We start from the raw sequence: 12,942 nt of genomic DNA, 5'->3' as shown, positions 1-12,942 counted from the left end.
TGCTCTCTCCCTCTATTTGTTATCTTACTTCTATCATTGACAGTCCCTCTAGGTTGTGGGCTGCTTGCCTGTGTTCCTGAGAAGCATCTACGGTACCAGTCTATAGAGTGTGTTTTCTTTAGTGAATTACCGGTATGTTTACCGGTAATAAACTTGCACTGTTTTATGTATATGTTTGATTACATACAGCCTTGTGACAGTTTTCCTGCATGTCATAAGCATTTGAATATAAATTAAAATGTTAAAATCAAATCTGATATTGTTTTACCTTTTATTTGGTGTGTGGAAGGTGTGCGGAAGAGGGGGTAGTCATATACGGCGAGTATATAACAAACTCTGTATTTTGAGTGGAAATGTTAGGGGGTCGTCTTATACGCCCAGTCGTCTTATACGCCGGCAAATACGGTATATTATTATTAAGTTTTCCAATGAGGAACCCAATAATGACATATCAAGTTTCCTTTAACACATATGGATTAGAAATTCACTGAATTTATTTCAACCTGCAAAAAAGGGGCAGGCTTACAGTCAGAATGCAGTGGGCAAAGTGGCTTGATGTGGGAAAGAACTTCCTCTTTGATACAAGGTGAGTTAGGACTGAGTTTCTTATTTCTAGCAGTTGAGATTTTTTTCTGGTCAACTACTAATTATCCAGCCCTTATTTTTCAGTATGAGGATCAAAAAACATTATCTGGAAAAAAATCTCTATTTTTTTAAAAATTGTTATGGTTTTCTATGTAATCAAGTATCAGATAGATTTTTGTGTGTGTTTCATGGATATAAGATTAAAAATGTACATTCTTTAAGGAATATTCTGCATGTCTCTATTGAATCAAGTATTGTAACTGCACTATCCAATTCAGCTAAATAGCCTTACCTACTTTCTGCCTACAAACACATCTAAAAGGCTGAAATTTTCCATCACAACTGTGCCTTCATTCGGGTCCCTATACCCCCTTAAGTCTTCCTTCCCCTGAATTCACTGCAGCCCCTCCCCAGGGCTCCAGCCTGCCCAAGGCCATTTATCCTCATCCAACATTCACAATCTCCTCCTTGTGACAAGTCAGTAGGGAGTCCAAAAATAATTCCTTGGGCTCAGCTCGAACGAATTACCTTGGGAGGATAGAAGTAGGGTCAAAGCTGCAGGAAGAGACAAATGCTACCTACAGACCAATAACCTGCCAATAGGAACAACAGTCCACTCTACCTGGACCCCCGAACGGAACAGGCAGCAGAATGAGTAAAAACACTGCATCCTTCCAAAGAGCATCATCAATGTGCATATGGTGCGCTGCAGCCCTGGAATGGCTGCCGCGCACAGCACGCCAACAAATAACCCTCACACAGAACACAAGCTAACACCCTCACGGCAAACACACCTGCCCATGAAGTTCAAAGGCCTAACCTACAGAGGACAGCCCAGGCTTCGTGAAAAAAACAGGGCAGGCATTTCTCAAAGAAATATTAAATCCCAAAATTCTCTTTAGGGCAAACTATAAACACTCTTATAAAAATGTAGGCCTGAAAGCCCAAGCTCAGTTCAGACATCATCCTGCCACAAAGATGACTCATTAAGTTGGCAATAAAAGGTCACAGCAGCAGCTGTACCCAGTCTACTATTCTCCCTGGCTTTTATAGAGACCTTCGCAGACCTTAGGATGAAAAAAACAACAACATTAAAACTTGCTGGACCAGCATAGCTCAGAGGCTGAGCGTCAATCTATGAGCCAGGAGATCAGGGTTTGATTCCCGGGCAGGGCACATGCCCAGGTCGCACAGGCTTGTGCAGGAGGCAGCCTATCGATGATTCTCTCTCACCATTAATGTGTCTATCTCTCCCGCTCCCTTCCTTTCTGAAATAAATAAGAATATATTTTTTTAAAATATCAAAACTCTATGAACCAGCAATAGGGGTTTTTATAAAATTACTTTGAGATCTGATTTTTCATTGAGATACAATGTTTCTCACTGGAATCTATTAATGTAGTGAAAAAAAGTTAATTTATTCCAAATGAAGCTGCCTTAAAAAATTCACTAATAAGAATTATAATACATGAAGGCTGGGGTTGGGGGGATGGGTCAGGCTGGGAGAGGACAATGGGGGAAAGAGGGACATATGTAATGCTTTCAACAATAAAGAATTTAAAAAAAAATTATAATACAGTAGGTCCACCCTCTCCCCCATGGTTTCACTTTTCCCAATATCAGTTACCCACAGTCTACTGTGGTTTGAAAATATTAAATGGAAAATTCCAGAAATAATTCATAAATTTAAACTGTGTGCCCTTTTGAGTAGCATGACAAAAATCTCTTGCCAGCCTGTTCCATCCCACCCAGGACATAAATCATCCTTTTGTCCACACTATATACACTGCCTGCCCATTTCACTTAGTAGCCATCCGGTTATCAGATCAGCTGTCAGAGTATCCCAGTCCTGTGTTAAAATACTCTTATTTACTTAATAATGGTCTCAAGGTATAAGAGCAGTGATGCCGGCAACCTGGATATGCCAAAGAGAAGCAGTAAAGTACTTCCTTTAGGTGAAAAAGTAAAAACTCCCAACTTAGTAAGGAAAGAAAAAAGAAATCATATGCTGAGGTTGCTAAGATCTTCAGAAAGAAGGAGTCTTCTGTGAAACTGTAAAGAAGTAAAAAGAAATTCATGCTAGTTTTGCTGTTGCACATCATGCAAAAGTTTTAGCCACAGAGTGTGGTAAGTACTTATTTAGATGGAAAAGGCATTAAATTTGTGGATGGAAGAAATGAACAGAAAATGTGTTGTTCCAGAAAGCACTGAGCCTATACGAAGACTTCAGCATGGAAGCCCCTGAAATGACGCCAAGCCATATACTGCAATTAAAGATGATGATTACACAGATCAGGCTTAGGTCTCACATCATCATGAGAAGAAGAGTGTGCAGTACAATAAGATATTTTGAGAGAGAGACCGGATTCACATAATTTTATTACAGCATATTGTTATAATTATTATATTGTTATTGTTGTTAATCTCTTACTATGCCTAATTTATAAATTAAACTTTATCACAGGTATGTATAGGAAAAACTATATATACATATAGTTTTTATATATATATTATATATTTTTCCTATACATACCTGTGATAAAGTATATATATATATATGGTTCAGTACTATCTGCGGTTTCAGGCATCAGATGCTGGGGGCTTAGAACCTATCCCTCCATGAATAAATAATGCTCTGCTATAAGCTAATGGAATCAGGAAAAATAAAAGCCTTAGGAAAATAAGCTTATTTCAATGAACCCATTGCACACGTGTATGTGTACGCACACACACACTCTCTCTCTCTCTCATCTGCCAAGTTGCTTTTCAAGCCAATATATTGCTAGTCAGTCACCTTGGTTATAAACACACTGGTGATGCTTTCTGGGTTATCGCCTTCCGGATTGGGAGGTCCTAAGAGTTGCTCTCCTTCCCCCTTCTCAAAGCTGTATAAGAAAGCAGGATTCAAGATATGCTGCAGAACCTACAAAAAAAAATAATAATAATTTAAAATAATGGAAAAGGAAAGCAAAGCCATGTTCTTTTGTTTCTTTAATAAGGTGGGCAGGCCCACCAGTTTGGTCATATTGTAACCCATAAAGTTAGAACTCAATCAAGGTTACAACTGATAATCTTGACTTTTATTCAAATGGTCAATTGGAAAGGTAGGTTGAAAACTTGAGGAAAAGAGACGTCAGTTTGTTTTACTATTCTCACTTCCAACAAGTCATTTTCTAAAACCAAAGTAACCACACCTAAACCCTGTATTATTTTATTAACTAACTAGAGGCCTAGTGCACAATTGGGGACGGAGAGAGATGCGGGAGGTTGGCCAGCCGGGGATGGACCACGGGAGGGCATGTCCAGCCCGTGTCACTCAGTCCCAATCAGCCAGACTCAAGCAGCAAGCTAACCTACTTGTCAGAGCATCTGCCCCCTGATGGTCAGTGCACATCATAGCAACTGGTCGACTGCCCCCTGGTGGTCAGTGCACATCATAGTGAGCGGTTGAGCGGCCTTAGCATATCATTAGCATATTATGCTTTGATTGGTTGAACAGCTGACCAGTAGACCAGACACTTAGCTTATTAGGCTTTTATTATAGGACTAGAGGCCCATGCACAAATATTCATCCATGAATAGGCCTTCCTTCCCCCAGCTGCTAGCACCAGCTTTCCTCCCCCACCCGTGACCCAGGCTTCCCTCCTCTGGCCACCAGCAGGCACCCTGGACCCAAGCTAGCTTCCCCAGACCCAGCTTCGTCAGGAAGGATGTCTGGAATGATGTCCGGAAGATGTTCAGTCTCATTAGCATATTACCCTTTTATTATTATAGATATCACCCCAATAAATTCAATTTTAAAAAGTAAAAGCTATGTAACCAACAAACTTCTTTCCAACACCGGTTCACTGTTGAATCTCTCTTATGTTTCTCAACAATGGCATTTTCCTCATAAATAGTCCAGATTACTATTTAAGTGTCAACAGAGACACAACAGAACATAAACAGGGTCCTTGGTTCCCTAGAATATCAGCTCAAAACCCATGGCTCCTGCTGTGCAATAGCGGGACTCACCTTGGCTTTCAGTTCATCTCCAAAGCTGGGGTCACTGAAATCCACAAAGTGAAAAAACAGGGCACGTTTTTGAGCAATGCTATAGTTTCTGGGAATCTCTTCCTCCATATACTCCTTTAAGAATGTCATGTTGCAGAGGAAACGGCCAGTGAAGGCGCGGAGCAGCTGGAACAGCAGTTCTATGTCTCCATAATTCCTCCTGAAGGGGCGAGTAAGAATATGGTCAAACTGTGGAAACCCCGACTTGTTTTAAACAGCTAAGTCAGAGCTATTCTCTTATCAATGAACCACACTGTACGCAAATGAGTAAACACTGCTTATTGGGTAAATTAAGTCACTTGATATAAAGCACAACATGTGTACCCACTTGCAATAATTCAGCAGACAATAGGCCAGCAGCTTGGGCTCCTTCCAGTTTGTGGCAGCCATGTTCTCCTTCCGGTGTCTTTCTTGAAAGGTTTCACTGATCCACACGCGTCTCAGCTGGCTCACCAGAGAATGCTGATTGGCCAGCCAGGAGTCATTGTTTTTAACTATAATACTTATGATCTGTCAAAGAAGAGACGATTAGGGAACTGGCAGGGTCCTCTGTGTTTCAATTTTTAAGATTTCAGGTGTCTAATGAAGAGGGACTACCTTGATGGCCTGAAACTGAAGATCCAGGCGCATTGTGCTGGTGCTGGGCGAGCCAGGGCGCATGGCAGTCTGAGCGCCGCCGGGCAGCAGCAGGGTGATGAACCTGTTGGGGTTAGCAGCCAGCACATCTCGCAGAGGTCTGGCATCTTTGTGTTTTAAAAAACTCTAAAAACAAAATAAAACAAGCTGTTCTAAGCTAATAAAAAAAAATCACAAAGATTTAGGTATTAACTCTAAGGTTCTTTCTAAATCTTTCTAAGCAGGCTAAAAAAACAACACTGTAAATACCCTTTTTCAAAAACAAAAATACTTTTTGGTGCGAGCTCTCCCTCCCAGCACACTGTGCACCTTTCCCCTCCCACAGGCATGCATTTCCTAAACTTGCATCCAAGGGAGGAATAGGCCGCAGCAGTTCATCCCAGGCAAACTTCTTAGTGAGCCAAAGCAGCCCAGCCTAGGCTCATTTCCCCACCTAGTCCCTCTCCTGCTGCTTCTTCCATCCTAGGCCCTTCCTTGTTTCACTGTCCCCAGCTTTTAATAAATGTACTCTAAAATTTTTTAAATGCTTTTTTACCAGTAATTACACTTTATGATTATGATTCTGATAATCCTAGCAGCTCATTCATTTGTTACCACCACCAAAATCTACAGAGAGGGATTCCTGGACTTGAGCTCTTTATATACACAACAGTGATGTTTCTAATATTCAAATATACTAGAGGAAATGAAAGCCTGACACTGAACAGTGAGATATGAATTTCAGATTCAGAGGGTACACTGGCTGACAAAAATTTGCAGGGACATCCAACTCCAGCTCCTCGCATTCCTACCATAAACATTCTGCTCCACTGAGGATCATTCAATGTTGCCTCCATCATGAACAGCTCCACTGTCTGCGAAGGGTGCCGAGTCAGGAACTTGATCAGAGGCTCTCTGAAGGGACTGCCAGCCTAGAAAATATATGATTATACATTTCTTTTCCTTTTTTTGGGAGGCCGGGGGAGAGAGGTAGAACCATGGACTTGCTGTCCCACTCATACATGCACTCATTGGTTGATTCTTTTATGTGCCCTGGTGGGGGACTGAACCCGCAACCCTGGTGTATTGGGATGACACTCTAACCAACTAAGCTAGCAGCCAGGGCTAGAAGTATACATTTCTCCCCCTTGTAACTGTTTATATACTAACAACCATAGCAAATAGTAATATTTAACATCTTTATATTTTTAAGATTAGTCTATCTAAAATATAACAAAGTGAAAATATTATAAGCAACAGATGGAGGAAGAACAGAATTAATCCTATATTTGACCATTACCTCAATCAACATAGCCCGTTCTGTTTTCATCACAACCTCTAACAAAGGCTTGACCAGAGTTTGAGGTGCAGCTGGGATCAGATGAAAAAGGTTTATAATTGCTGAACAAATTTTCATTTCCTAATGAAGAAAATCAGAAATTACAAAATAGGCCAATTAATTTCACTAGCTAGAAATATCAAAATTACTACAGACCATACTATGGTCTAATTGCATCTGCAAGGCTAGCCACCAGAAGCAAAGAATTAACATGTAAAAAGCACAACTTACCAATCCCACAGTATAGCTCTAGCCTAAAGAAACTAACTGCCCTTTGCCTTCATATTTCATCTCGAGGAGTTGGGGGGCTGACTGTGCACCCGGCGTGACTGGGCTGTTTGTCTCTCACACTCTGACTAGTGTTGGAAGTGGCCTGATGATTGCCTAGGCCCCTCATGGAGGAGGGGGTGACCATGCCTATGGCTGTATGTGGAAGGATTCCCTCAGTTTGCTGTGATATCATGGGGTCTTCCCAATGTACTAAGCTCTGAAGGCAAAGACTTATTTTGCCCTCAAAACTTAGCACGAAGTCCTCAAAAAATACTTAAGTATTTACCCTGGAAATCAAATATCAATGTAAATAAATAACTGGCCATGGCACTAATTATTTGTCAACCAGACATAAAATAAAGCTGACAACTGCTTTTATTGAATCTTAGTGAAAAATGTGAAACACCAAGCATTTTGCATTTTTAAATGTGCTAACAGCTCGGTGGCCGATTACTGAGTGCCAATCCAACTTTCCCTTCTCATTTTCAGTTCCCCCAATTTCATGTCTGCGATTCTAGGGAAATCCCCATGAGCACAGAAGGGAAGACTCCCTGATGCACGACCCTGAGTGGTGTGCAATAGGTTGTCCATTACTCTAAACACAGTAAAATGGGGATGATAAACACTAGTCGGGAGGGACCACATCCCACAGCATTTGAGATATTTTTTCAAAAGCCTCTTTAAACCAAAAGGCAAAACAGTGAGATGGGTAAGAAATGAGAAAAATCGGCTCACTGTCACCTCATACCCATACCATCTCTAGAGTTCTTGTCTACAGTCTTTTCAAATCTTGGGACAGAACAAGTTCTATCCTGAAATTAGAATAACATTCTAGTAATGGTTTTATATTATAGTTTTTTGTTTTCAAAGCACTGTTACAAAATCACTTTTTTTGGTCCTCCCATTCCATCAGAAGATAGGAAATGACGTATTATCATTCATCCCCATTTTACAGAAGAGGGAAACCTTAGAGTTTGTCTATTCAAAGTCACAGTGTTGTCACAACATCAGTGTGGTGTGTGTGAACAAGAGATACAGGAGACTGGGTGCAGGGGAGCAAGGAGGTTCTCAAATTCAAGACAGTCCGTCAGTGTAACTGTATCACACCTCCCAATTTCTAGCAGGATTATATATTCTTTGTGAAGTTTCCTCTCCAGAGGTTGTTAGATGTATGAGTTCAAACGAACTATGACAGCAAAATCCAACAAAATCTTAAATATTGAGATGCTGATATTCTAACATGTAGAAAACCAAAGAACTTAGAATCTTGCTTAAAACATCCTAAAAGAAAACATGCGTGACACCCAGACAGTTCACAGCAATGATACTAATATAACTCTGCCACAGACAGACAATACGGCTCACTGCACTCAAAGGCACAATGCACTCTGTCCACCACAGAACCACAAGTCACAGCAAAACCAAATACGACCACGACCCCCTCCTGCGTCTCCACTGAAATTCTCACCTCTACCCCTTCCATGGCAGGCTGAACCAAAACAAAAATTACAGCATGAAAAAATGCAACAAAAAGGTAAAAAGAAAAGAAAAAAATAAATAAACTGTTCTTCACATTGCAAGTCATAAACTGACTTTTAATAGGTTGTTCTCACCTCAAACTGACAGAATGGAGACAAGGAACATCTCCCGCACTCTGAAATGCTTTCCTGAGGATGGGGAGGAAAATCATCTTTTTTCTATTTATGTTATTTACATTAAAAATTCCCATATACTCATACACAGGGTTATTGGGGTAAACAAGACAGTAAAGATACAATTATCAGAAAGCACACAATAATTAGTAAATGCTCAACAGCAAAACAAAAAAAACAAACAAAAAACACCTTCCACCCTTCCGATGTCAAACACAGCCCTCTGACAGTGTCGAATAGAGTGTATTCCTTCCATACATCAAATTTTAAAATACAGAATTTTTAAATTCTTGTCTAGAGGAGAAATTGTAAGACTTTGCTGTGTGCAAATACATTTAAATAACTCTTTTGTTTAGGGGGAATATTTTAAGCTTTTTTGTGAAGTGCTAAGAAATTTTTAAAAACCTCTTTCCCAGCTAAAGTCTTCTAAAAGAGTACCAGAGGGCTTAAGCCTCGTCAGTAGGCATGTCTGAGACCCCCACACACAGGAGAACCCACAGGCTACGACTGGATACCTGAGCAATCTTGTCAAGTAAAGATTGCATGTATGCATACATGTTAGATGTATGTGTATTGTGCATGTTGGATGTATGTGTATATGTATTGTGCATGCATGCATGAGTGTGTGGGGAGACATGGCATAATATGCCATGAGTTCTGCCCTGTAAGTTCAATGCTAAACAGGCAAGCCTTCCTAAACATGATGATGTACAAATCTCTAATCACTGGGGTGCCCAGCATTACAAAGCTTTATTTTTAGTCAACTATTTAACATGTCCTCAGTTATAGTTTGACAGTGAGGCAATATTATTTGGTGATTTGACCAAATAGGAACAAACTACTTTCCAAGATCTACTGCCAATCCTGGGCCGCATGCATAAGAAATAACCAGGGCTCAAGAGCAGAAAGGCAAGGCTTGGCCCTGGACTGAGGTGATGGGGCCGTGGCCATGCTGCCTGTGGATCCCAAACACCATGTCCTGGGCGCAGACCTGGGGCCTCTCTCACACAGCTGGGTGTTCCCAAGCAGCTCAGGGAATACACTCATCCGACAACCAACATGTTTCATTGAGCAGGAGCAAGGACTTCCCGACACCCGCCGCTCCGTCCCCTACGCAGTGCCCCCACCCCGAACCCTTCCAAACAACTTGATGTAAAAGTTTGTGGAATCTTTTTGATCTAACATAAGTCATTCATCTACCCACGAGGTTTTTTTAATGTTTATTCTGGAATGGCTGTGTGTTTCAGGTAATTAACAGTTTACTGTGAAGACAAATATAAAATTTACAGCAAAAATACCTAAGAGATAAAGATGGGAAGGAAAAGCACAGAAGCACTTGCACCTACTTCCAAGAGCTTAGGGTTTAAAAATACACTCTGCTCTCCCCCACGAAGTTTCCCTGACTGGATTCCTGTTTATATAAATAACAAACCTTCAAAGAGGTCACGGATGGTATACCAATCCTAAAAAAGTTAAAAATCCTGGTTTAGTTTTGCTTAGTTTGCTCTTTAGAAGCAGCAAGAAACAAATCAGACTTACACAAATAAAACACTTGACACAGAATGGTCAAAACAAAGCATATAAAGCCAAAAAAAAAATATCAAGTTGGGATGAAACACAGCATCCGACAAATAGGCACAGGAGGACAAGGCCACGTTAACGATGCCGCTGCAGAGCTGCAGAGTCCCCTCCTCGGGACACAATGGCACCAGAAAACAGAAACTTGGCAAACACAACCTCACTGACAGGACAAGCACCAACTTAAAAAATATTTTAAAGAAATAGTAACATGTACAAGTAAAATTAGAGTCAAAACAACAAGAACCATTCATTTTTAAGAGGCAAAATCTTTAATGACTAATATAGAATGCTCGAAAAGATTTAACTAACGTGGTTTTCCCTCAAAACCATAAATGTGGGTTTTGAAGTACTAGCCATTTGACGTTTGCCAAACAACTGGGGTGGGATATTTAGACCTAGAAAACATAAAATTGTTTTATTTTTATGTAACGTCTTATTACAATCTCTTTAGTGCTTTAAATCCTAAAATCACTCCTTGGTTTTATGAAGCAATGATGATGGAAAGCGATGGAAAACAACAGCAGAGGAGGGCACCACCATGCAAACAACAGCTGCCAAGGACAGTCGAGAACATACACTTAGTTCACTTTAACGCAAAAACAGTACAATTCAAATACTAACATTCAAGCCTCCGAGAACTCTCAGCAACAGAAACGTCATATTAAAGTGAACAAAGGGAGATTTTAAGGAAGCATAAAAAAAGAATGTTTTCAGCAATCAAGAGAAATTTTTTAAATGTAATGCTAATAAAATGTTTAACAATTTAAATGGACTACAATCACATAAAACTAGATTCTGACAGGCACTTTAATGAAAAGCACTGCTCCGACATGAACATGACTGTGGCAGGGGCCGACAGGGTGGCCCTTTCCAGAAACAAACAAGTCACTCACGTTTCCGTCGCTCCTCTGGCCCCCTTTGTGGGTGAGGACCACCACTTCCATCCACTTTCGCAGATGTTGCTGTTGAAAAAAACACAACCTTAGGCATTTCTTCCTCACAACAGGAGCATTTCAATTCCAAAATGCTGCTTTTAGTGAGAACACATAAATAATCATTCATTTCCATCATATTTAATGTGAGAACGGCAGTGTTTCTGTTACTGAAATAGCCCAACCATTCAACTAGTGATGGGAATAGCTGGCATTTGTTTACGTTCTATAAAGAAAGGCTGAAACCACCCTGCTACAGAGAAACACCCTGAAACCTGCCATTCCAATATTTTTTTTATTATGACCCTGGTACTTTGCGTCACAGCTGTTCACGGAGTGCTGCCATGCACCCAGCACAGTGCAAGGCACGGGGAAGAGAAGTGAACATGCAGACATCGCCTGTCCTCATGGAGTTTGGGTTGCAGTAGGAAAAACAGTACAGCACCCAGGAGCGTGGTGTGTGGAACGAAGATGGTAAGATATGTGAAAGCTATGGTCAGGTCCCTACTGAGGCACATGTGCCAGAAGCACAAGGAAGAGCGCTCCAGGCAGAGAGAGGGAGGGACAAAGGCCCTGGAGCCAGAAACAGAAAGGCGGCTGCTGTGGGAGGACAGGGGGGCAAAAGGGGCCCAAGCAGAAGGACTGGAGAGAATGAGTGGGACCCCATTGGGTTAGAGGCTATGCAAATTAGTGCTGACAGGTAGCAATTCCCTTCGGTGCAGAATGATGGCAGTTGCGCTGTGCAGATTCTGTGCAGAGCAAGAGGAGAGAGTCCCTGAGCCCAAAGCAACTGTGACCTGACTTGAGCATGTGGCAATCAGGGTCCTACCACAGCAAAACCTGGCAGACAAGCACTTAGAGCCCACAGCTAAAACCACAAGAACACCCAAATACGAGATGTATCTTCATTATCCGACACTGACCAAACATGTTCTTCAAAACACTGATGTCCCACAGGAAATTAACAAGTTGCTTAAAAAGAACTTCATGGTAAAATAGGCTTGGGGGCAGATGATTTAAATGCATCTAAACACTTTTCTGCCCTGATTTGGCTCAGTGGATAGAGCATTGGCCTGCTCCCAGGTTCAATTCCGGTCAAGGGCACATGGACAGATTTGGGCTTGATCCTCAATAGAGGACATCCAGGAGGCAGCCAATTAATGATTCTCTCTCATCATTGATATTTCTCTCTCTCCCTTCCTCTCTGAAATCAATGAATCCTATATAATAAAACCTTAATATGTAAATCGACCAAATGGAAGAATGACCGGTCCCTATGATGCGCATTGACCACCAGGGGGCAGATGCTCAATGCAGGGGCTGCCCCCTGGAAATCAGTGCACTCCCACAAGGGGAGCACCACTCAGCCAGAAGCCCAGGCTCACGACTGGCGAGCGCAGCGGCTATAGCGGTAAGGAGTGAGGGGTCCCGGACTGCGAGAGCCCGGACTGCAAGAGGGATGTCTGACTGCCAGCAGGGGGACATTCCCCGAGGGGTCCCAGACTGCAAGAGGGCACAGGCCGGGCTGAGGGACAACTCCCACCCACCCCCACCCCCCAATGCACAAATATTGTGCACTGGGCCTCTAGTAAATAAATAAACACTTTTCCATGAGCCTTTAATGTAAACTTTAAGAGGAGAGTACAGGAAGTTGTTTCCCAAACTTAACCAATGGAGGTTTTTTCCCCTACAAATTGCAGGGCCAATGTTCTAAGAATCATATGTTGAGAACCCCTAAAACAACACATTTCTTTAAGAAACTAAGTATACTAAGCTAACAATATTTTACCAATAAAATTCCTTGAAGTAAGTCACCAGAATATATTTTCATAAAACCTACACTATTAGAATAACTATTTATACCAAAGACATGAAAGTGACAAAATTAAAAGTGCAATAAGTGACCAGCTACGTC

General features: G+C 41.5%; 1 protein-coding gene across 1 annotated transcript in view; it reads right to left on the bottom strand.

Moving 5' to 3' along the window:
• The window catches only part of TRRAP (transformation/transcription domain-associated protein), a 113,501-nt gene that overhangs the window by 55,540 nt on the left and 45,019 nt on the right, over window positions 1-12,942 (bottom strand). The window contains 8 exon segments of the mRNA XM_006763707.2: window positions 3,380-3,508; window positions 4,600-4,798; window positions 4,967-5,148; window positions 5,236-5,400; window positions 6,066-6,185; window positions 6,554-6,673; window positions 8,476-8,529; window positions 10,989-11,057. Of these exon segments, the coding sequence (XP_006763770.1) occupies window positions 3,380-3,508; window positions 4,600-4,798; window positions 4,967-5,148; window positions 5,236-5,400; window positions 6,066-6,185; window positions 6,554-6,673; window positions 8,476-8,529; window positions 10,989-11,057 (1,038 nt within the window).

Source organism: Myotis davidii, unplaced genomic scaffold, assembly GCF_000327345.1.
Source record: "Myotis davidii unplaced genomic scaffold, ASM32734v1 scaffold319, whole genome shotgun sequence".
Lineage (NCBI taxonomy): Eukaryota > Metazoa > Chordata > Mammalia > Chiroptera > Vespertilionidae > Myotis > Myotis davidii.
Note: the sequence above shows the minus strand (reverse complement) of the source record. Positions and strands in the feature narration are given on the sequence as shown.